Here is a 23936-nt window from a genome sequence, read left to right as displayed (position 1 = left end):
GGCTATGAACCACCAAGAAATGACAGAGGGTGCAGCAGAGCAATCACAACGTTCTCCCTTCTTCCTCCTTCCAACCTCAACCTCCCATTAAGAAACATTTTTGACAGGATCTTTGAAAGCAGCAAATTACTTCAGATATCATGTCCATCTACCCAGTGTGGTGGCTGTCTAGCTCATTTCTCCCAAGGTTGGCAGATAACAGATAAATGGGTCCTCGACATCATTCATACTAGCAACAACAGAGTTCCTTTTTCTTCCACCGCCAAAACCCCCTTCCCTATCCTCCTTCAGGGGCCACTCTCACTCAAGGTTGTTATTTCAAGAACTAAATTTGCTCCTTCATCAAGGAACCATAAAGCTGGTGCCCCCCTCAACACCGGGGAAAGGATTTTTATTTGAAATATTTTTTTCATCCCCCAAAAGAAGGGAGGATGAAGACCCATCTTAGATCTCAAAGAGCTCAATGTCTTCATCTGCAGGTTGAGGTTCAGTATGGTCATCTTGGCTTCAATAATGAATGCAGTTTTAGGAGGCTCATGTGCATCCTGAACACTTGGGGAGTCCATGTACCTTGTTAGGGTGGGACACCTATCTAAAATATTACACAGTGCAAAGGACATGGACTCCTCAAGACTTCAGGATGCACATGAGCCTCCTAAAACAGTGTGCAGTCTGTGAGACCTGTAAGAGATTCCTTTGAACCCTGCATGTTCTAGTGATGTCAGACAACACGACAACAGTGTTCTACATCAGCAACCTCTCTGTATATAGAAGCTGTCAATCTTTGAAACTGGTGTATTCACCACCAGATCACTCTGTCAGCAGTGCACCTCCTGGGGATATGTAACTCCCTGGCAGATAGCCTCAGCAGACATTTCTCCAAGGACCACAAACAGGAGCTACACAGTTCTGTGGTACAGTGCATATTTTGTCAATGGGGTTCTCCGTCTTGGGATCTCTTTCATTTTAACAGAACAGAAAATACACAGACTACCCATGGGTCCAGAAGAGATGCACTTCTAGTTCCTTGATCAGGGTAGCTGATGTACCCCTTCCTGCCCATTCCCTCCTTACCTCGAGTTCTGAGGAAGATCAAGCAAGATGGAGTGGTAAGTATCCTGATTGCTCCCAGATGGCCCAGGCAGTTTGGGTCCCCCAGCATTTTTCAGGTGTCAGTATGCCCATACATCAGTATCCAATCTTTCCCATACCTATTGATCCAGGATAGGGGCAAGATCAAACATCCCAATCTGTCTTCCCCACACCTGACAACTCCACACTATCTATTTGGATGGGTATTGAAACTAGCAAAGACATGGTCGGAAGTAGTTCAGACTATCCTTAACAATAATAGGAAGAGTTCCAGAGGGGTAGCCGTGTTAGTCTGTATACAGCAAAAACCTCCCCCATTGTTCTCTATGCACTTGTATATGTATATGATAATCCTGTGTTTCTCATTTCTACCTCTGCATCTGACGAAGTGAGCTGAGCCTCACGAAAGCTTGTGCCTGCTAAAATTAAATTTGTTAGTCTTTAAAGTGCCACAGAACTCTCGTTGTTTTTGCAATAGTAGGAAGGAGTCCACTAGAAAATGCTATACAGCTAAGTAGAAAAGGTTCTCTGCCTTTTGTCAGCATCACCAGATAACCCCAAAGAACTCTGACATCCACACCATATTGCAGTGTCTTCTTTCCTTAGAGACATAAGGTCTTTCCCATAGTTCCCTACGGGCACATTTAACAGCTGTTAGCTCCTGTCATCCTCTGACTGACAACCACTCCATCTTCACCCACCCTGTCACTGTACGATTTCTGAAATGTTTGATTAGAACTTTTCCTCCTCCTCAATCTGGTCCTTTCAGCATTAACAAGGCCTCCATTCAATCTTCTGGCCTCATGCTCTTTGTCCACCTCTTTAATTTATGAAGGTTGTCTTTTTGGTTGCCATCACCTCAACTAAAAGGGTAGGTGAACTGGGCATCCTTATGGCTGCTCTCTCATACACAATCTTCCATAAGGATAAAGTTTCTCTAAGACTTCACACTAAATTTACTCCAATAGTAATCTCGGATTTCCATCTGAATCAGACCGTTCACATGTCTATCTTCTTCCCTAAATTACTCATCACCAGTGAAGACAGGAGACTTCATTTTCTGAATGTCTGCCAAGCTTTGGCATTTTACCTACAAAGAACAAAATCTTTTAGAAAATTGCCTAGATTCTTTATATTCTTTGCTGAACTGATGAGAGGGGAAGCAATCTCTTCCCAGAGATTTAAAAATGGATTTCAAGCTGCATTTTGCTGTGTCACAAAATAAGAAACACTTCTTCTCCACGAGGTGTGAGGGCCCATTTGTCTAGGGCCAAGCCCACACTGGTACCCTCACTTTAAGACATTCTTCTCACCGAAAGGCTCAGTCCATACCTTCATGAAACATTACACTTTTGTACAAGTTTCTGCACCTGATGCATCTTTCAACACAGCAGCCCTCCAGTCATCAGCACCACAGAGGTCCTCACACCATCCTCTTCTTCAATGAATATTGCTTGTCAGTCACCCACAATGGAATGCACACAGTGTATACACTTGAAGAAGAATACACTCAAAAAATAAAGAGAGTTACTTATCTTGTATAGTAACTGGAGTTCTTTGAGAGGTCATCCCTATCTGTATTCCACTACCCAATCCTCCTTTCCCTCTGCTTCAGATCTTTATATATGATTTGTAGTAGAGAAGGAACTGGAGAGATGGTCAGTCCACCCGTATGCCCTCAGATAGGAGTATGAGAAGAAGGGTGCAGGTATGGACCAATAGATGTTGCTAGCAAAAATTTTCCGATCTCAGATACATGGGTCCATGTACACCCACAGTGGAATACAAATAAGGGCCTCTCAAATAACTCTAGTTACTGTACAGTTTCTCTTTCCACAGATGGGAGCACAGGGCAGCTGTGTTTGGAGAAAATTGTGACTGAGAGAAACATGTTAAGCATGTTCTTTCCACTGAATTTCTTAAATTCCAGTTTTTAAAATGTCAAGATCTATGGTGACAGGAAAGGTCAGGGAAAAAGACTCAAAACTTTACCATAGTGCCTAAAGGATCTTATAAAAACTGCTGTGGTGGGATTATACACGTTTATCATTTCATAGAGAGATGGATTTGTTCAGTAACTGACAGAGGGTACATCTATATCTGTTAAAACTCAAGATGAGGAAGCCTGTTCTCTCTTCGAGTGATAGCTCATATCCATTCCATTATAGGTGTGTGTGCGCCCCATGCACAGATTCCCGGAACTTTTTTCCCTTAGCTAGCTCCGTAGGGTCGGCTCAGGCGCTCCCTGGAGTACCGCGCTCATGCCGCGGTACATAGGGCGCCACCGACCCTGCGGCCCCTCAGTTCCTTCTTTCCGCCTCTGATGGTTACTGGAACGTCTGCCTCTTGCATACCACAAGTAGCATCCCTTAGTCTATAGCACATTCTTTGTTATTCAAGTTCACTTGTTAATTGTTATTATAGTAATAGTAGTAAAGTTGAGTAGAGATAGTGCCCTTAGGGGCTAGAAAGCTGAGCTATGCCTGGCTCCACTGGCTTTAAAGCCTGCACCGTGTGTGCAAAATCCTTCCCCGTGAATGACCCTCACGACCGTTTCCTCAGATGCCTTGGGGAGCAACATAGAAAGGATAAATGTAGAATCTGTAGGTCCTTCAAGCCCCGAACCCAAAAGGAGAGGGACGCAAGGCTGAAGGTGATCCTGATGGAGTCTGCACTTCGCCCGGACTCCGAGCCATCGCGTTCTCCAGCGGCACTGAGTGTCTCCTCGGTGCGGAGCGCTCCACCGGCACCGCCACCGCCGTGGTCGGTACCGAAGAAGAAGAAGCGGCCGGTGGCCGCACACATGGACTCCCCCCTGCTGATGGGACAGCAGAGGATACAGCAGGAGATGCCCCAGCCACGTGCCAGGGAGAGTACTCCGGCATCTCCCCGCAGGGAGCCTCCCCCAACTCCCTCATGGGCCTGCTCACACCTCCGTCCCCCCCTCGGCTGAGGGTTCCTGGACCGGCGTCTCGGGGTAAACCCGCGTTGGGTTGCCCCGGTGGGTGGAGGAGACGGGAGTTGAGGTCTCCCCCCAGATGGTCAAGGAGGGTCGAGAGTGAGGGCTCCCCTCCTAGCTCCGACTCAGAGTCGTCGAGCTCCTCGACACCGCGGCACCGAGGGTGGTCGAGAGACAAGCGCCCAAGGCGACGACGTTACAGTTCCGCCTTGAGCAGGGACCTCGGCTCAGGCTCCGGTACTCCGGTGTGGAGCCCAGCTTGGCACCGAGCACCTCGGCACCACCTGCCTCAGCACCGAGCGCCTCGGCACTGCGTGATAGGTCGCGCTCCCAATCAACGTCGCGATGACATAGGCGTCACCGCTCCCATTCCAGACCTGGGAAGTGTCGCCATAAATCATCTAGACGGAAGAGGTGTTCCACCTACATCTCCTCCAGCAGCTCATCCCCCCGTCGGCACTGCAGACGCCGGCACCAGAGATTATCATCGTCCTGGAGCTGCTCCCCTTCCAGGACCCGCAAGCGCAGGTCAAGTGACTCAGGTTCCAAGGGGCGACGTGCTGATGTGACCCAGCAGGCTCCTACGCCCACACCGACGTGGCCCCAAGGCTCCTGGCAATGGCCATATTGGGGGCCGTGGGGTACCCAGATGGGTCAAGGGACCACCTCAGGCCATTCCTTGGTGGCCCAGCCAGTACCACCACCACCAACCTACCCACAGGAGGGTCACCCCTTGGAGGAGGGGTCAGACCCGGAGGAAGGCCCCTCCACAGGATCCCTCCCACAGTCCTCCTCCTCCTCTCCAGATGATGCGGTGGCCAGAGACCACAAGGTCCCCCTCTTTGACTTCTGGGCCCACCAGGAGCTTATGAGGAGAGTGGTGGGCAATCTCAACTTAGAGATTAAAGAAATGTCGGAGGAGGAGGACCCCCTCTTCGGGGTTTCTGAGTCAGCAAGCCCCTCACGAGTCGCCCTACCGGTTCAAGAGAGGGTGATGAAAATAGCCAAGACCCTCTGGCAAACCCCTTCCTCAGTGGCCCCCACCTCCAAGGGCGCTGAGCAGAAGTATCATGTACCCAAGGAGGGGTTTGAATTCCTTTATACACACTCCACCCCAGGATCACTCGTAGTAGACGCAGTGAACCAACGGGACCGCCAGGGTGGCCAGGGCAACACCCCTAAGGACAAGGACAGCAAGAAGCTGGACCTATTCGGCCACAAAATGTACTCTACTGCGGCCCTTTAGCTGAGGGTCGCGAACCATCAGGCCCTCCTAGGGAGATACAATTTGAACCTGTGGTCCTCGATGCAGAGGTTCTGCTCGGGGTTACCCCCGGACCAGGCCACGGACTTTGCCACTGTGTCGCAGGAAGGCGTGGCAGTAGCTAAGGCGGCACTTCAATCAGCCAGTGACGCAGCGGATACTGCTAGCAGGGCGATCGCTTCAGCCATCGTCATGTGCTGCTGCTCCTGGCTCCAAGCTTCAGGCTTGTCCCAGGAGGTCCAACAAACAATTCAGGACCTCCCTTTTGATTACACCGGCCTCTTCTCCGAGAGGACGGATGAGAAACTCCACGCCCTGAAGGACTCACGAGCCACCCTGAGATCCCTAGGGCTATACACCCCACAGGCCTCAGGGCGCCAAGCCCGCCCTCAGACCCAGAGGCAACAGCAACCTCCACCTAGGCTGCCCCCCAGACCCGCTCAACCCAGGAGGGGTCAGGATTGGTACCGGGCGCCCAGCCGCCACGACTGACAAGGGTACTTTGTGGGGCCCCAGCAAGGCCCAAACAAGGGCAATGCCCCCAATAAAAGATTTTGACGGGGTGCACGAGGGTGGCACTCCTCCTCTCCCACTGGATCTCTCCAAGTTATTTACCCACAGGCTTCGGCCGTACCACGCCGAATGGGAAGCCATTACCACGGACCAATGGGTCCTTGGCATAGTCCTCAGGGGCTATGCCTTACAACTTATGGCCTCCCCCCCCCAACTCTCCCCATACCCAGTCCCTCTTCAGGGACCCCTCTCACGACTAACTCCTCATACAGGAGGTCAACTCTCTCCTCACACTTGGTGCGGTAGAGGAGGTTCCTCCACGGGAACGGGGAAGGGGATTCTACTCGCGGTACTTCCTAATCCCCAAGGCAAAGGGGGGCCTGAGGCCAATTCTGGACCTCTGCTGTCTGAACCAGTTTGTCAGGCACAACAGGTTTCATATAGTTTCCCTAGCCTCCATCATTCCCGCCCTAGATCCAGGGGACTGGTATGCCGCCCTCGACCTGAAGGACGCGTACTTTCATATCACTATCCTTCCAGGTCACAGTAAGTTCTTAAGGTTTATGGTAGCTGGATGCCACTACCAGTTTTCAGCCCTACCCTTTGGCCTTTCATCCGCGCCAAGGGTGTTTACAAAATGTATGGCAGTGGTAGCAGCCCACCTGTGCTGCAGAGGGGTTCAGATATTCCCATACCTGGACGACTGGCTGATCCGGGGCAAGTCCAGGGCCCATGTGAGGAACAGCCTAGCTCTTACCTGCGCCACATGCACCAGACTGGGGCTGCTCATCAACGAGCAGAAGTCTACTCTCATCCTGGTGCAGTGCATAGGGTTCATAGGGGCCACCTTGGATGCCATCCAGGCCAGAGCCTTCCTCCCTCAGACTCGGTTCAAGACCATGACTGCTGTAATCGACGAACTGCACAGGTCCCCACAATGACAGCCAGGCGCTGTCTTCAGCTGTTGGGACACATGATGGCATGTACTTACGTGGTGAGGCTGGCCCGCCTCAAGCTCAGGCCTCTCCAAGGGTGGCTGGCCTCAGTCTATGTACCGGCCAGACACCTGCTGAACAAGGTGGTCACGGTCCTCGCCCAGGTACTATCCTCCCTGGACTGGTGGAGGGACCCCAGGGAGGTTCTGAGGGGCGTTCCCTTCAGAGACTTGGCTCCCTCAGTGACTCTGATAACGGACACCTCAGACGAGGGTTGGGGGGCTCACATCAGCAAGGACCTGAGCACCCAGGGACTATGGTCGCCAGATGAGAGGGCTCTCCATATCAATGTCAGAGAGCTCAGGGCAGTCCGCCTGGCCTGCAAGGGCTTCCTCAATTTCCTGAGGGGCAGGATGGTTCAGGTCCTTAGACGACATGGCGGCCATGTTTTATATAAACAGGCAGGGGGGAGCGCGCTCCTCGGCTCTTTGCCAGGAGGCTACTCATCTTTGGGACTTTTCTGTGAGACACAATTTTCACATATCTGCCTCTCACCTCCCGGGGGTCAGGAACGACGAGGCAGACCGCCTCAGCAGGTTGTTCTTACCCCGCCATGACTGGTCACTGCACCCAGAGGTGGTGACTTCAATCTTCCGGAAGTGAGGGGTTCCCCAACTGGACCTGTTTGCGTCATTCTGGAACAGGAAGTGCCTGAAATTCTGCTCGCTCCGAGGTCGCGACCCGGACTCCCTCTCCGACACATTCCTTCTAGACTGGACGGGAACCCTCCTGTATGCGTTTCCCTCATTCCGCTCCTGCCCAAGGTCCTCTTGAAAATCAAGAGGGACAGAGCGGATATGATACTGATCGTGCCAGCTTGGCCGCGGCAGCACTGGTACAGCATGCTGCTCGACCTGTCCATCAACACACCGATCCTGCTCCCGAGGCGCTACGACCTGCTCTCACAGGACCAGAGTCGCCTGCTGCACTCGGACCTGGACTCCCTCCACCTGACGGCATGGAGACTCTGTGGCTGATGGAGGGAGAGAGAGCCTGTTCAGTGCAAGTCCAACAGATTCTGCTTGGCAGCAGAAAACCTTCCACTCAGGTTGTGTACCGGGCTAAGTGGAAGCATTTTACCTGTTGGGCGGCGTCCCGGGGTATCCCATGGTCCGGCTTGCCCATACAGGTGATTTTGGAGTACCTGCTCCACCTGAAGCTCCAGGGTTTAGCACTGGCTTCCCTGAAGGTGCACCTAGCAGCTATCTCGGCTTTTCACCAGCCGATGGAAGGGAGATCATTATTCTCATACCCCATGTCAGTCAGGTTCCTTAAAGGGGTGGAGAGGCTATACCCGCAGGTCCATGACCTGGTGCCTCCCTGGGACTTGAACCTGGTCCTCACCATGTTGACGGGACCTCCGAGCCCATGGCTACATGCCCGCTGCTCGTCCTCTCTTGGAAGGTAGCCTTCTTGGTGGCCATTACATCGGCTAGGAGGGTCTCCAAGATAAAAGCTTTGACCTCGGAGCCCCCCTACACAGTCTTCTACAAAGATAAGATCCAACTGAGACCCCATCCGGCTTTCCTGCCTAAGGTGGTGTCTCAGTTTCATTATAACCAGAATATCTTCCTCCCCGTGTTTTTTCCCAAACCGCACGGTTCAGAGGAGGAGCAGAGATGGCACTCGCTGGACGTCAGACGAGCCTTGGCCTTCTACATAGAGCGGACCAGGCCGTTCCGGAAATCAACACAGCTGTTCATGGCAGTGGTGGACTGGATGAAGGGCTCACCTGTCTCCACCCAGCACATCTCCACCTGGATCACCGCCTGTATTAAAACCTGCTACGAGAGGGCGAAGGTGCTGCTTCCAGGAGCTGTGACAGCGCACTCAACCAGAGCCCAGGCCTCATCTGCGGCCTTCCTGGGAGAAGTGTCCCTGCAGGACATCTGCAGAGCAGCGACCTGGTCGTCAGTCCACACCTTCACGTCCCACTACACCATCATGCAGCAGGCGAGAGAGGACGTGGGATTCTGCAGAACCGTGCAGATGACAGCAGCTCAACGCTGACTCCTACCCACCTCCAAGGTATGGCTATTTAATCACCTATAATGGAATGGATATGAGCAATCACTCGAAGAGATAAAACAGGGTTACTTACCAGTAACTGTTGTTCTTCAAGATGTGTTGCTCATATCCATTCCACATCCACCCTCCGTCCCCACTGTCGGAGTCGGCAGAAAGAAGGGACTGAGGGCCCGCAGGGTCGGCAGCGCCCTGTGTACCGCGGCATGAGCACGGTACTCCAGGGGGCACCGGAGCCGACACTACGGAGCTAGCTAAGGGAAAAAAGTTCCGGGAATCTGTGCACGGGGCGCGCACACACCTATAATGAAATGGATATGAACAACACATCTCGAAGAACAACAGTTACTGGTAAGTAACCCTGTTTTTTCTAACTCTGTATCTACAAAAATACTTAAATATTGTGGTTATTGGTGATCAGATGGTTGGTTGATTGACAGTGACAACTTTGTACGTGACAAGATGCTGAATGTGTGCTGTGCATAAAACATTGCCAGCCTCCAAAGTACTGATAATGTATGTTTACATATTTTTCTAGGTCATGCATAGGTTGTTAGAGGAGAAACTCAGTGCCCTGCAGTGTGCTGTATTTGACAAGTCTTTGGCAGATCTGAAAACACGAGTTGAGAAGATAGAATGTAGCAAGAGGCATAAAACTGTGCTTACTGAACTACAGGTAATTATATATGTGTTTTAAATCACACAGTAAAAACTAGCTTCGCAACTAGCAATAGGCCCCCTCTGGCTGTTATTAATGGAAGTCGATTGAGTCTTTTCAAAGAAAAACAATCCATTATTATTGCTGTCAGAGAAGGTGGAACACTCCTGGAAGCAAGTCACTGGTTAGATTGTAAAAGCAAGCAATTCACTATGAAGAAAATAAACCCTTCCTTTTGACAAGCTAATGTTTTAGCCATTAGTAAATCACTTTTCTACTTTGCTCTGCCACTTTTCAGACATTCTTCAAATAAATGATCTGCATGGAAATATGTCTCAATTGCGGCCACACAGAGTAGAAGTGAATTTGTTTTAAAAAAATGAGGGAGTGGATGGGAAGAAGACTGCTATTGACAGAATATTTAAATGACGGAACTCCACTAGACATTTGTTCATGTCCAGTTCCCCATGCAGACTAAAATTCTGCAGTAGATATGTATACTTCCCGTATTAAACAAAGTGTGGTGTTGTTGCATTCGTTTTTTTGAGCTGCCCCAGTCTTCCTGCAGAAAGTGTGGAATTTTCCAAACTTAAGGCTACTGAATACATGTTCATTAGTGTTCTTGACATGAGCCTTACACAGGCTGCGATCTATGATACATAGGGCATTTTCAGTATACCCATCATCACAGTATCGCAGCACTAACTTATGTAATGTAGGTCTCAAATAAATTTAAAATGTATGTGACCAATGAATTTTTTGATGTTACCATACTTACACTGTAAATTCATCAGGGCAAGGACAATCTCTTTGTGTGTTTGTATAAAGCCTAGCACAATACCTGATCCATGATCGGGGTCCTTTGGTGCTACTGCAACACATATAATTAATATGTGTCATACAGATTGCAGCCCTTCATGTTACCTTGTAAAAATATGTAAAAGGTAGGGAATTGGAGTGAGCCAAAGTTTTTTATATCAGAATTTTCCAAATAATGGTCTGTGGAGAGCCAGCAGGTCTCATGAGGTTGGTTCCTTGCTTCCTGTTCTTCATACAGATGTTTAACTTTTTCATTGCAAAGAAGAGCCTGGGTGTCTGCAAAAGAAACTGGAAATGAGGAGGAGGCAGCATAACTGCCTATATAAAGGTCTGCTGCTTTGCGGGAGGTGAGGAGCATTATTGGAAGTAGAGAACTATGGAAGTTGCAATCTGGAGAGGATTGGGATCTGTCAATGGATGAAAAGCAAGGGAATGGGCTCTAGGCAGTATGTCTAGAGTAGGAGAAGGAGATGTCTGGAAAGTATTCCAGAAGATAAAAGAATGGCATCTGGACAGTATATGCCAGGGGAAAGAAGGATCAGGTGGCAAAGAAAATCAGGTAGGGGATAAGTGAGAGGGGGCAGAACAGATAGGAGAGGAAGATGAAGTGAAGAGAAGAAAGAGAAAGTATGATTAATTTTTTCCTAGATGATAATCCATAAGACATTAAAATAGTTATAGATATTTTCCTAATGTTACTTTTCCATGTAAACCGTTGCTTTAGTTGCTGCAGGGTTATTGCCAAATCACCACTGGAAAAGGAGGGTGGCATGTGTTGGGTTTTTTTGACTAGAGGGAAGAGGTCCAGAATATCTCTTTTAAGATGTGATATACCTTTTAAAAAGTTTGACTCTCACTCTCTCTCTCTCTCATACACACACGCACTTGCTTCCCCTGCTATAGAGTATTAGTTGCAGGTTGTGCCATGTTTCATGGGAAATATTATTTTTTCTAAAATTGCATTTAACTTATCTGAATGTGTGCCTTTAATTGGTCTAATTTTTTTAATGTTTTCTGTGGTTTCATTTCCCCCCCACACCAGGCTAAAATTGCTAGATTGACAAAACGTTTTGGAGCAGCCAGGGACGACCTGAAGAAAAAACAGGAAGTAAGGACTGAAACTGTAGATTCCTTGATTAGTTTTTACTCAAAACTAGTCTGAGTAAATAACCTGCAGAAATATATATTTCAGTATGTAACAACTTTATAGAAATACAGTTAAGCAGTTTTCCCCTGGTCATGGAGAAAATTTCTACCCTCTGCTAATTGCAGAAAGTAAAAGAGGGTGTTGCCTTAGTTAGTTTGGTCTGATGCTGGGTCTGAGACAAAGTAATTTCAGAAGTGTTGGTTAGCAGGTGGTAATGGTAGAGACTACAATAAACCTAGTGTTTCCATCTTTTCATTAACGTTCAAGGACCTCATTCTGATTTCCATTAAGGCTCTTTTACACACTCTGACAGCATAAAGGTGCATTGAAATGGGTGTAAGGGCTTGTTTATACAGTGTGGTGATGTGCCCTAGAGGGGTTTAAATTCTATAGTGTAACAGGCACAAAGGAATTTTTAGTGTCCGCCAGCAGGATCTATGTAGGACAGTTAGCGTGCAGCACGTTGGTGCACTTTAAAATTCACACCCCTCTAGTGCGCATTGCTGCACTGCGTAGACCAGTGGCTCTTAACCTTTCCAGACTACTGTACCTTCAGGAGTCTGATTTGCCTTGTGTACTCCCAAGTTTCACCTCACATAAGAACTACTTGCTTACAAAATCAGACATAAAAATACAAAAGTGTTACTGCACATTATTACTGAAAAATTACTGACTTTCTCATTTTTACCATATAATATAAATCAATTGGAATATAAATATTGTACTTACATTTCAGTGTATAGTATATAGAGCAGTATAATCAAGTCATTGTATTAAATTTTAGTTTATACTGACTTTGTTAATGCTTTTTATGTAACCCGTCGTAAAACTAGGCAAGTATCTAGATGAGTTGATGTACCCATGGGGTATACATATCCCTGGTTAAGAACCACTGGTGTTGACAAGCCCTAAGTGTAATTTAGAGGAGTGCAAAGGACCTTGTTGTAAATGAGAATCCAGTACAAGTTCATATGTAAAAATTAAGGCATTAGATGGAGTTCCCTCAGATCGTAGGACAGGCTCACCTTCAGAGGCTCTGGATTCATTCTTCCTCTTCAGCCCTGGAGCACAGTTTGAAGGACTCTGGAGGGAGTCATGCCATCCTTTCTTGGCCAGAAAGATAGATGGCCATTGATACAGGACTTTTGTGGGGAAAGCAAGTGAGTAGATCCAGATGAAGATCTTTCTCGTCACACTTTGGGGAAGAATGTAAAGAAATTAGGAATAAACAGGACAGAACTATTTCCTTGAGTCCAGAAAATATATTTGTAATAAGTTACCAAGGAAAAAGATGGAAACTGAAAGCCCAAATGAGTTCAGTAGGTCTTAATTTCTCCCTGCTGAAGAGTTTGAAGGTGATAAGATATGCCAAATAAGAGGGGACAGTATGCTTCATTGAATGAGCTCTTAAAGCTCCTAAAACATCTCAAGTTCTTATGTCCCGAGTCTATGGCAGTAGAAAGTGCACATGATGGACAAAAATGAACAAATACAGAGTTTAATATTAAGCAGTAAATTTCAAGTTGATTTATTTCTTTGTAGACTCCACCAAACCCACCTCTGTCTCCAGGGAAAACAGTGAGTGATACAGGCAGCATCAGCAACCTAACCTATCGGTGAGGACTGAGGACACAGCTGTGTGTCATTTTCAAGTTTACTAGATTGGCATTTTAATATTGAGTTGCACTTAGAAAAGCCCAATAGCAAATCTTGCAGCGTATAATTCAGTGAATATCCTGAATGTGTGCTAAGTTTAATATTCTTGCATTTTACCTATTTATAATGCCCTTTCTCTTTCTTCTTTGCTATTCAGCTGTGAATGCATGCCAGTTCCTTTCACACTGTCATAAAAATCACTTATTTGCTGCAGGAAATGTGCACTTAGTTAAGGTCATGCCAAATATTGAGTAGCTACTAATAATAGATTTTTTAAAAGGAATGAAAGTTACCTTTTAAAAAAAAGTTACAGGTATTTTTGTCGGGAAAGGCACATTGTGTATAAATGCACTAAAAGTAATGAATGAAGTTGGCAATACTGTTGGAAAAATGGCACCCTGGATTAATTTACAGAAAAAAAAAAACATTTGGTAATAGGAGGATATTGAAAATAACATCAGTACAAATAGTTTAGAGAATATTTTTAAACCATTGCTTTCTCTATACTCTTGTACTGTTTATTGGTACACCTCAGAAGCATTCACTGGGAGACACTAACATGAACATTTATTCCATAGAAATGCCAGCACAGTGAGACAGATGCTGGAGTCCAAGAGAAATGTAGGAGAGAGCACATCGACACCTTTTCAAGCCCCTATGAATACAGGTAAGAAGCTTTGCCTGGTCTTCAGAAACATACTTCACAATTTTGTTTATATGAAAATATATATATATATAAAAGAAAAAAGGTTTTCATATTAGAATTTTGTGGGGAAGATGAGACCAAAGATACTACCAACGTGTGTGTGTGTGTGTGTGTGTGTGTGTGTGTGTGTGTGTACACATATATATATATATATATATATATATATATATATACACACACACACACATAAAAGTGAATATAGTTGATCCTCACCATCAACAAAACAAAGACTGCATCCCTGAAAATTGTGAAGATCAAGTCCTTTCTACAGAATCAACTTCTTCTAACAAGCGTTGCCAAATTAACTATATACAATACAGGGAGTTGCCTAATTTTGGCCCTGATCCTGCAATTTTGTTTCACATAGGCAGATCCCAGCCCTTTGACCTCAGTGAGACTATATGTGGGTGCAGGGGTCTGCCTGTGCACAGCAAGTTACAGAAGGGGTCTGACTGTGCACAGTAAGTTATTTGGTCTCTTGTAACTGTGATTTTGTAATTTCTCAATAACAGACTGTAGTATTGTTTCTATAAGCTGAGTTTTTAAAATACTATTTTACTGCATTTTATCTTTGCAGTGTTTTAACTGATGAATAAAATTTGCCTGCTAACACTTTCCTGCAAATAAATTCAGGATTATAACAATTGTCTGCATCAATCATGAATGTGTGTAATTTTGACACTAAAAGAATGCCTTCTATTTATTTCTTCAACGGTGGAGTTATATCTTCCTATATATTTACACAGCACCTAGCACAATGGGGCCTGTATATTGAATGGAGCCTTTGGGTAGGATTATAATAAAAAATATGTAATGCCGATCCACACACGAGCATCAGCAGCAGGGACCAAACATAGGTCCTCTGGAGCTTAATGCCTGAGCTTCTACAGCATGAGCATGTTAGCCCAGGCTGTAGTAGGCTCATCAATCTCTAGGGGGCCTAGCCACCACTTGAGGGGAACAGAGCACCAGTCTGAGCAAGCAGGGGCTACATTTAAAAAATACATATTATTTATGTTATAAACTGTCTGGTTCCCCTGGTGAAATTATTAATCTAATGTTGTGTTTTTCCATTTTTATGCTGTTGTATTAATGTGAAATTTCTCACTTGGTACATAAACTTAAAAATATTTCTGTCCTTTCTATAGTGTCTGCTCCCAGTCTTGCTGCTCCTCAAACTGTGGTCAGTGGACATCCCAAACCTCAGACTCCTGTGACCTCCAGCTCCTTGACAACATCAGTTCTCCCTACAGCCAACACAGCTACCGTAGTTGGTACCACACAGGTGCCCAGTGGCAACAGTCAGCCCATGTCTGTCTCACTGCAGTCTTTGCCAGTAATTTTGCATGTTCCGGTTGCAGTATCCTCCCAGCCTCAGCTCCTGCAAAGCCACACAGGGACTTTGGTCACCAACCAGCAGTCAGGCAATGTTGAATTTATATCTGTACAAAGTCCATCTACTGTTGGTAGCCTTACCAAAACTCCAGTGTCTTTGGCATCTACTAACCCAGCCAAACCAAATAACAGCCCTTCTGTGCCCAGCCCTGGTATTCAGAGGAACTCTCCAGCCAGTGCTGGGTCAATAGGGACAACACTGGCAGTACAGACTGTTTCCACAGCACATCCTGTTGCCCAGGCCACAAGGACTACTTTGACCACAGTGGGTACTTCAGGACTGTATAATCCTACCAGCAATCGGGGTCCCATACAGATGAAGATTCCACTCTCTGCGTTCAGTAGTCCAGCTCCCACTGAACCAAGCCCCATCACAGCACCTCGAGTTGGTAAGCTATGCTTGAATATTAATTTTGGAAGAGGAAGAGAGAATAGATGCTCAAGAGGAACATGAAGCGTTTAAACAGGCTAGAGGTGGAGTTTATTCCTATATACATTTTATTTGCTAAAAATGATTTAATGAGACGACTCCTCTAGACTCAGGTTTGTCAAAAATGTTTAGACGAAAAATAGTCTGAATTTTAGGTGTTTGTTAGACATTTCTGAATTTCTCCTAACAATAAATGGCATGAGCACGCTTTCCTGCTAAAGTTTTCTTTGTTTAAACCACTTGATTCCAGAAACTCCCAGTCTACTATTATTTATAATGTATTTATTTTTAATGCAGCCTTCCAAAATAGCCTTGATGCTTTACCACAGGGCTTCTGAAACTTTTTTTTGCTGGGCCCCCTTTCTGAAAATATTTCAGGCTGTGAAGGCATCCCCCCCACACACACACCAAAAAAAAGTGATAGCAAATTACTGTACCTACTCATAGGAGCATACTCATGGTATTGCCCCCCCTTATATCTGTGCTGCTGCTGGTGGCAGTGCTGGTGACTGCTGGTCAGGCGCCCAGCTCCAAAGGCAGTACCATCAGCCCAGTGGCAGCGCAGAGGTATGGCTGGCATGGGTTTGCCACCCTTACTTCTGTTCTGCTGCTGGCGATGGCACTGCCTTCAGAACTGGGCAGCCAGAGAGCAGCTGTACTCTCCCTCCCCTTGGCAATATTTTTTTGTGATCTCATGGCCCCCACGATAGCCTTGCTACCCCATTTTGGGTCAGGATCACCAGTTTGAGAAATGTTGTTTTCAGAGTAAAGGCACATTACAAAGAAAGTGAATACTATATTGGTAGTGGTACAGTATTGTGATGCACTTTTCACAGTACAGCAGAATAAACATAAAAAACCAACTAGCAAATGAACAAATGAATGCTAAACTAGTTTAAAAGAAAAATGGATCAGTTTTGTTAAAGCAGAGTCTTCAAGCGCAGTGAATGTTTAAAATGACACCACAGTAAGCAATTGAAGTGCTTTCAGACCATCGTCAGTCATGTGATGCTGCTGCTGCTGCTTCTCTGCACTTCTAGATTCAATTGCCGCATATCAGGTGGTGCAGTCCTGAGTGTTTTTGTGGCTAGTCCTCAGTGTTTCAGACTGCATGTGTCCCCCAGTGAGAGAGAAGCAGTACTGCATTTTCATAGATTCTATGGCCAGAAGGGACTATTGTGATCATGTAGTATGAACTGTCCTCTGTAACACAGGACATAGAACTTCCCCAGAATAATTCCTGTTTGAACTAGAATATGTCATTTAGGAAAGAATCCAGTCTTGATTTAAAAATTGCCAGTGATGGAGAACCCACCGCAATCTTTGGGATTTGTTCCAATGGTTAATTGCCCTCACTGTTCAAAATATATGCCATATTTCCAGTCTGAATTTGTCTAGCTTCAGCTTCCAGCCATTGGCTCTTGTTATACCTTTGTCTGCTAGACTAAAAAGCTCATTATCAAATATTTGTTCTCCATATAGATACTTGATATAGCCATCTGTAGAAAAATTACACTATTTCATGTTAAGATAAATGCAAGCAGAGCTTGGCACCAGAACTGATTTTATTTCATTTCACTTTCTTAGCTGAAATTAAACATTTCAAACTGCTTTACTTATCAAGCTGGCATTTGTTTATATCATATTTAGCTTTTAGCACTGAGCCCACAACTAACTGTAGTTTTGCTTTGCTTAGCATTTTGAAGTAGGAGTTTTCCCACTCTTAAAAGCAAGAAGCACTGGGAGTTTGCATTGTGTGTCAGGAATATATTTCCCAAGCCCTTTAACATGTATTAAATGGAGCCCTCAGGATCTCCCTAGTAAAGATGCAGTGTCTATTCAGATAGCAGTCCAGTCAAACTAAATGTTTCTGTGCACAGTCATTGTTTCTGTGTTCAGAGTCAGTTTGTACTCAGAAATCTGAATACATATCTTTGTTTTTTACTTTTTATTACCTGTCAATTTAAATACAGAATAAAGGAGGATTTGGGGGATTTTTGTCCTGGAGATTGCTATTGTGATATTCCAAAAATACTCTGAGAACATGGAGTTCTAGGAGAAAGAAAATGTGTAGCATTTTTACTGGGCTGGAAAGTACCTTTGATTTTATATCTGCTATCCCATCTAAGCAATGGGGATAATCATACTTACATACATTTGGTAAAGCACTTGGAGATTACAGCTGGAAAATGCTGTTACAGGGTAGATTATAATTACTGTGTATTAGTTTAAGTATCAGTAATTCAATGTTGCTGGCTATAAAGCTTTTAATTTTGAATCATTAACATTTCCACCAAGTGTATTTTTATCAGCATATGAGTGGCACTGATTAGACATTGCAAATGAACAATTTCTTGACCCCTCAGAGAGCCAGACAAACAGACCACCAGTTGATGCTTCAGCAAATAGGAGACCAGCTGAGAGCACAGCACAGGTAGGTGGTTGTTCATGCTTCTATATAACATTCTGAAGTTATAATCCACAGGAGCATAAACCTTCCCTCGAGTTTCTCATCCTGCAACCAAACAACTTAAAATTCCTTTTTGCTGTCCTTTCTGGTTTTCCTTTCTTGCATTCAATTCATGTTCGTTTGTTTTTCTTCTTCTGATCCATAGTGTTACTGGAAACATGAGTTCTTGGTTTACAAAGATTCCCAGTATCGTTAGGAACAATAGCTTTGTGTAAACATGTGAGTTAATTCCTTTCTTTCAAAGAACACTAAAAACACGTTTGATACAAATGAGAAAATACACAAAACACAACCCAGGTTTGTCTACAGCTTCTGAACTTTATTTGAAAGCAGCAAACCTGTGAAATTAGTGCAAACCTCTCCTTGCCTCACGATGCCAGAGGACTGTTAGATGGGAATCAATGAATTGGGCAGCTAATATTTCAGTACTATGTACCACACCACAAAATTTTTCTTGTAGGAATATCTACTTGATGATAAAGAAGAATCTGCAATTCTCCCAGTTCCTCAGGTCCTTTTTTGAACTTGCTTTGGAGTGAAAGGGAAAAATTAAACCATTTTAAAATTACTTGTAGTCAGTTTTCTGCACATTGTATTTTAAAATTAAAGCATAAGCTTTAGTCACCTCAAATGAGAAGTAATTCCACTGAAGTCAGTGAAGTTTAATGAATATATAAACTGTAAGAGGCAAATCCATACAATAATTGCTATTGTGCAAAATTTCCCTGTTTAATGGTATTTCAAGATAAGGTTTAGTCTGCAGGGTATCCCTATGAAAGCAGGAGAGAAATCTTCTCAGCTGGCGATTTTCTCCCAAGCATAACGGTAGTAGTGATTTGGCATAGTTGATAAATATCTTAGAATGGCCAATCACTGACATCTATAAATAATGTACTGACATTGGGTATCTAAAAAATGGTAGCTTGGTACTTAATTTTTCATAGATACCTGTGGATTATAGCTACAAAAACATGATTCATACTTGATAGCTACATATATATTTAATCTCTGAAATACAGAAAAAATTTACAGATTTATGGATCAAATTTCAGTTGTTAATGTCAGAGTAAGATATGTATTTAATACCATTTCATGTTTAGCAAAATCTGAAACCTGGCAAAGATTTTACAGAAACATCCCTGTTGGCATTGATAATGGTCCTAAGTGGTGGATATGTAACATAAAAGCATTACTCTTCCTGGTTTTCAGCTTTTTGTTACATTATATGTTTCTAGGCTGCTTCCAATTAAATGAATTAAAGCATGTGTAATGCCATGGTTACTAATGATCTAAAACTTTTAAAAAATTTGGCTGGAGAAGTATGATATTAAGACATGCCATGTCATTTAAAAAAAATCCAGTTAATGCCACCTGCTTTTTGTTATGTAAAACCCAAAATATTATGTATTACTCCGCACTTCACAGCTCTCAGAACAAAAAGTAGTTCGCAGTGTGCCGTATACCTGTGGCATATTTGATGGTACAACTTTGATCAATTGTTTCGAAAACCAGTTGAAACAGGAAGAGACTTCATCAGACAGTAAAGAACCAGTAGAAGCAACACAGACGAATTTTAACTTCCCTGAGGATGTCCTGTTTGGCTTGGAGGAGGAGGAAGAGGATGCTAAGAGCATCAAAAACACCCACAAGCAGACTGGCTGGGCAGCTAATCTACTAAAGCAGTGGCTGGCTAAAAATGGCAAGGATCCTAGCTTTGAATTGGTGCCAGTAACTGAACTCAATGATATTTTAAGAGAGTTTTATTACACAATAAGGAACCATGATGGAAATACCTACAGTGTGGCGAGTTATAAATCCATGCGTGCTGGCTTGAACCGGCACCTCAAAATGCCGCCCTATAGTCGTCAGATTTGCCTAATGAAGGACAAAGAGTTTGCCAGTGCTAACATGGTGTTTGTGAGTGTGCTGAAGATGCTGCGCATGCAGGGGAAGGATGAAACTCACCACCACCCTCCCATAGCAGCTGAGGACTTGCGTAAGATAAAGCTGTCTGGTGTGCTGGGGTTACACAGTCCTCTAGCACTGGTCAACAAGGTGTGGTTTGATTTGCAATTGCATTTTGCCAAGCGAGGGAGGGAAATCTTAAGAGACTTGGCTCCAGATGCCTTTGTTGTTGAGAAGGACAAGAGTGGGCGTCGATATGCTGTGTTTAGATATCCTGGCAAAGGGAGAAATGCAGAAGATCCCCATAAAATGGGTAAAATGTATGATATGCCAGGAGACCCAAACTGTCCTGTTTTTTCCTTGGAGCTTTATTTGTCTAAGTTGCCGCCTGAGCCCCCTGCCTTTTACTTGCATCCGTTAAAACTAACAACAGAGCAGATGCGAGAGCAGCCTGTCTGGTACAAACGGGAACCTATGGGAGTGAACTACCTGGGTACAATGATGCCCAGGATAAGTGTGGCAGCCAGGCTGTCCCAGCGATATACCAATCACTCTCTCAGAACTACCACCATCCAGTTACTATGTGAAGCAGGACTTGGGCCTAGAGAGATCATGGCAGTGACAGGTCATCGCTCTGAATCTGCTATTAGACATTACTGGGGAGCAGCAGAAATTCGCTACAGGGCCTGGTCAAATATAATGGAGAGTAACACCCCCAATTATCTCTATAACACCATTCCAGATGAAGTGGTAAAAGAACCAGTAACTGGTGCCTCCACTTCTTCCATAAAACATGTCATTTTAGAACAAAACAAAATTCCTTTACTTCCTAAGAAATCTATTGCATCTGCCAGCAACCATATGACACCCAGCACTAATGTAACTTTAATCCCTAGGGGACATATGGCTCTGAATTCTAAAAGTCGCATAATGTTGAATCACAGCTCTTCCAAGATGCTTCTTCCCAAGGACATAACCAGTGTGACTCTAACTACCAATGCTCTTCAAGGATGCTGTAGTGAACCTGGGTTTATAAACCATGTGATAAAACAAGAACCAATGACTTGACACTTCTATAAAAGGTATCAATTGAGATTCATTGCTAAGGTAGAAAAAGGAAAAGTTCTCCTGTTGATTGATTGAATTTATTTTGCACACGGGGCACTAAGGAAATTTCTTACTGCTTAGTGCAGCAAGAAGTATCCTGCCTGTTCCCCCTGAAGTGAGCTGTGGAACAGAAATTTTGAAAGAGCAATGCTTGGAGTCTGCGTTACATTTTATAGCAGCTGGTACTCTAGTTGGTCGAGCAGAGTCTAAATAATGAATGGGTGGAATTGATTTTCACTTAACTGAAGAGCTATGCCATCTTCAGTAAGTGTGTTGCTTTATATCTTAAACTTGTGGAGAGTGCATGATTACTGTTATACCATCTTTTGACTGCTGGCTATGATGTAGCCTTTTACAAAGAGGAGAATACTGATAATTAAGAGGAGTAGGCACATATACCCTACAGGTATTTATACATGCATTAACACACGAGCAATTGTTTGTTCACCTTCTCTTTCTCTCCAAATTGTCTTCATTCTTATTAGGATAGGGTCTGGGATTGTGCTGGTTTTAGAATACTTCTAAATTGACTTTCAGATATTAGTACTGATCTGGAGAATTTGGATTTATTTCTTAATTTTCAGTTCTACAAGTCTCCTTCCCCTTTCATAGTTCTAGGTAAAAGAAAAGTTCTTAATATTCTGGTCCCCAAAGTCATTTCATGATAACTGATATCAAAATACATAGCCTGCTACTGTTACATAGAGCAGGGAAAACAATATTCTCATATCAACTGCAAAGGAAATAGAACTGCTCCATGAAAGGCAAATAAGTAGAGCTGACATGCTGTCTGTTTGCATGTGCGTGTGTGTGCATGTCTGAACTATTTGTATATCTCTCCCATACCGGATTTCCATCACATTTTACATTTTCCCTGGCCAAGAAGGGTGTCCCCTGCGCTTGACAGGAGTCATGAACATTTGACTTTTATGTTTTCTCCCTTTTCCAGAACTGAATGTACCATTTGGTCAGCATACACAAATTAAGATAAAATTATGAACATACATGTATCAATCAGTGCAATGTAATCTTCCATCAGATTCCTTCACCAAGAGAATGTGTGTCAGGGAGTCTTGTTCTCCCCAAACCTTTCTCCCAAGCCTATCTAGAAATGACTTAGTTATAGTTTCCCCCTACAGACTTAGTATATTAGTCACTACCTGATTGCAGTAAGTTGATCCTATCATCACATTTCACAAAAAAGGGGTTTCTTACAGGCTACGGATTTAGCACCTATCAGTAAATGTGTTTAGAAATAAGTTATAAATGCTGCTTCAGCAGTGAAAAAGATAGGAATTGAAAGGAGTAGGAGGAGTTAATTTTGAATGAGCCATCCTAGACAATTTAGCCCAATGCCTTTTAATACCTCTCGCTGCCCTTTTCCATGAATTTTCTTAAAAGGACATTGGCAAAGTAAAGATCTTGTTTGAATTCTTTTACCTATTGTTACATGTAATATCTAGGATTATGATAAATGAAAGCTAAGAAAAATATATTTTTTACGTTGTGTATTTGGCATTTTTTTTGTGTTTAGTCAATCAATTGCATATGTTCGTAACCAATAGGAGTGAGAAAGTCAAAGATATTTTAATATGAAAATCTGATTGTAAAACCACAAAAAATAGCAGGGAGACTTAGGAAGAGGAGAAAGTGTAATATTTAAAACTACCTCTGATATTTCTAAAACTAAAATTCAAATTGATTCTGTCCTTTAGACAGAGAGAGAGAGAGAGAGTGTGTGTACGTGCATGTGTACATGCACTTTGCTTAAGCCCCCTAAGAACTTCACTATCCTGATATAATTTACCAAGGAAGTGCTGACATAGTATAATGCAGGATACTATAAATAAACCTTAAGTTAAATGGTAACTTAACCATTATAAGCTCCTAACTCACAAACAGACTTTCTTGCTGGAAAAGACTTTCGGGAATCTAATTGGTTCTCTAGTGGTCTTAAACAGAAGATGAGGTGCTAGAAACCTCTTGAGTTCTAATCCTGACTCTGACAGTGACTCCCTTTCTGGCCTTGGGCAAATTGCTTAAACTCACCACCTGTTTCTCAGTCTGTAAAATGAGTCTATCGTGCTCCATTTTCTCATGGGACATGTTAAGGATTAATCAGTTTGAAAAGTGCTTTAAAGATTAGAAGTGCTATTTAAATTTTAGGTATTATGTTTGTTTGTTCCACTTGTCTTTTTTCATGACAGTCCTGTCTCTTTTTTGCTGATTGTCAAAATATATTTGTTTTAAATTACTTCTGTCCAACAGTCTGCCTTCCATGTAAGCACAATGTTGCATTTATGACATTAGTGACTCTTGTAGAAACACTTTGTCATAGACCCACTATTATCATTTTACTATTGGATGAAGCAAATCAAGCTGTGGTGTATAGGAGAACAATCTTTTCTAATAACTAGAAAGAGGGAAAACTGAAAATTGAGGGACAACCTAAATTTTCATAATATAGGGGAACCATGCAATAGCCTACCCCAATGCAGAGGAATGCTAAAGTATTTTAGAGTAGAGTAAGGTCCTAAATTAGGGATTCATAAAAATCATGGTTCTGCTGGACTGGCAAGCTGAATTGCTTCTTCTAAAAGGCTCTTGTTCCAAGTTTACGCTAGTATGAAAATATATGTATAGCACTTTCCAGATTACCCTTTCAATAGAAAAAGAAAAGTAACTTTCTCATCTTTATAATCTCAGGTAGTTCTGTGCTGTGACTTATCTATAGTTAAAGAGAACAACTGTTTACTTTCAACTTGAACAATATCCAACAGAAACAGTGCTGTTGC

General features: G+C 43.9%; 1 protein-coding gene across 5 annotated transcripts in view; it reads left to right on the top strand.

Annotated features, from left to right (window-relative positions):
- ATF7IP (activating transcription factor 7 interacting protein) overlaps positions 1-23936 on the top strand; it is a 181281-nt gene that overhangs the window by 113344 nt on the left and 44001 nt on the right. For all 5 annotated transcript variants that reach the window (XM_067559658.1, XM_067559659.1, XM_067559655.1 and 2 more), the window contains exons 5-10: positions 9387-9524; positions 11368-11433; positions 13015-13088; positions 13707-13795; positions 14983-15618; positions 18026-18093. In XM_067559658.1, coding sequence (XP_067415759.1) covers positions 9387-9524; positions 11368-11433; positions 13015-13088; positions 13707-13795; positions 14983-15618; positions 18026-18093 — 1071 coding nt within the window. The remainder of the gene's footprint in view (positions 1-9386; positions 9525-11367; positions 11434-13014; positions 13089-13706; positions 13796-14982; positions 15619-18025; positions 18094-23936) is intronic.

The sequence above is a fragment of the Emydura macquarii genome, unplaced genomic scaffold, assembly GCF_026122565.2.
Source record: "Emydura macquarii macquarii isolate MOO-44397 ecotype Brisbane River unplaced genomic scaffold, CSIRO-AGI_Emac_v2 contig_2205, whole genome shotgun sequence".
NCBI lineage: Eukaryota > Metazoa > Chordata > Testudines > Chelidae > Emydura > Emydura macquarii.
The sequence above is the reverse complement of the archived record's forward strand: the minus strand, read 5'-3'. Positions and strand labels throughout refer to the sequence as shown.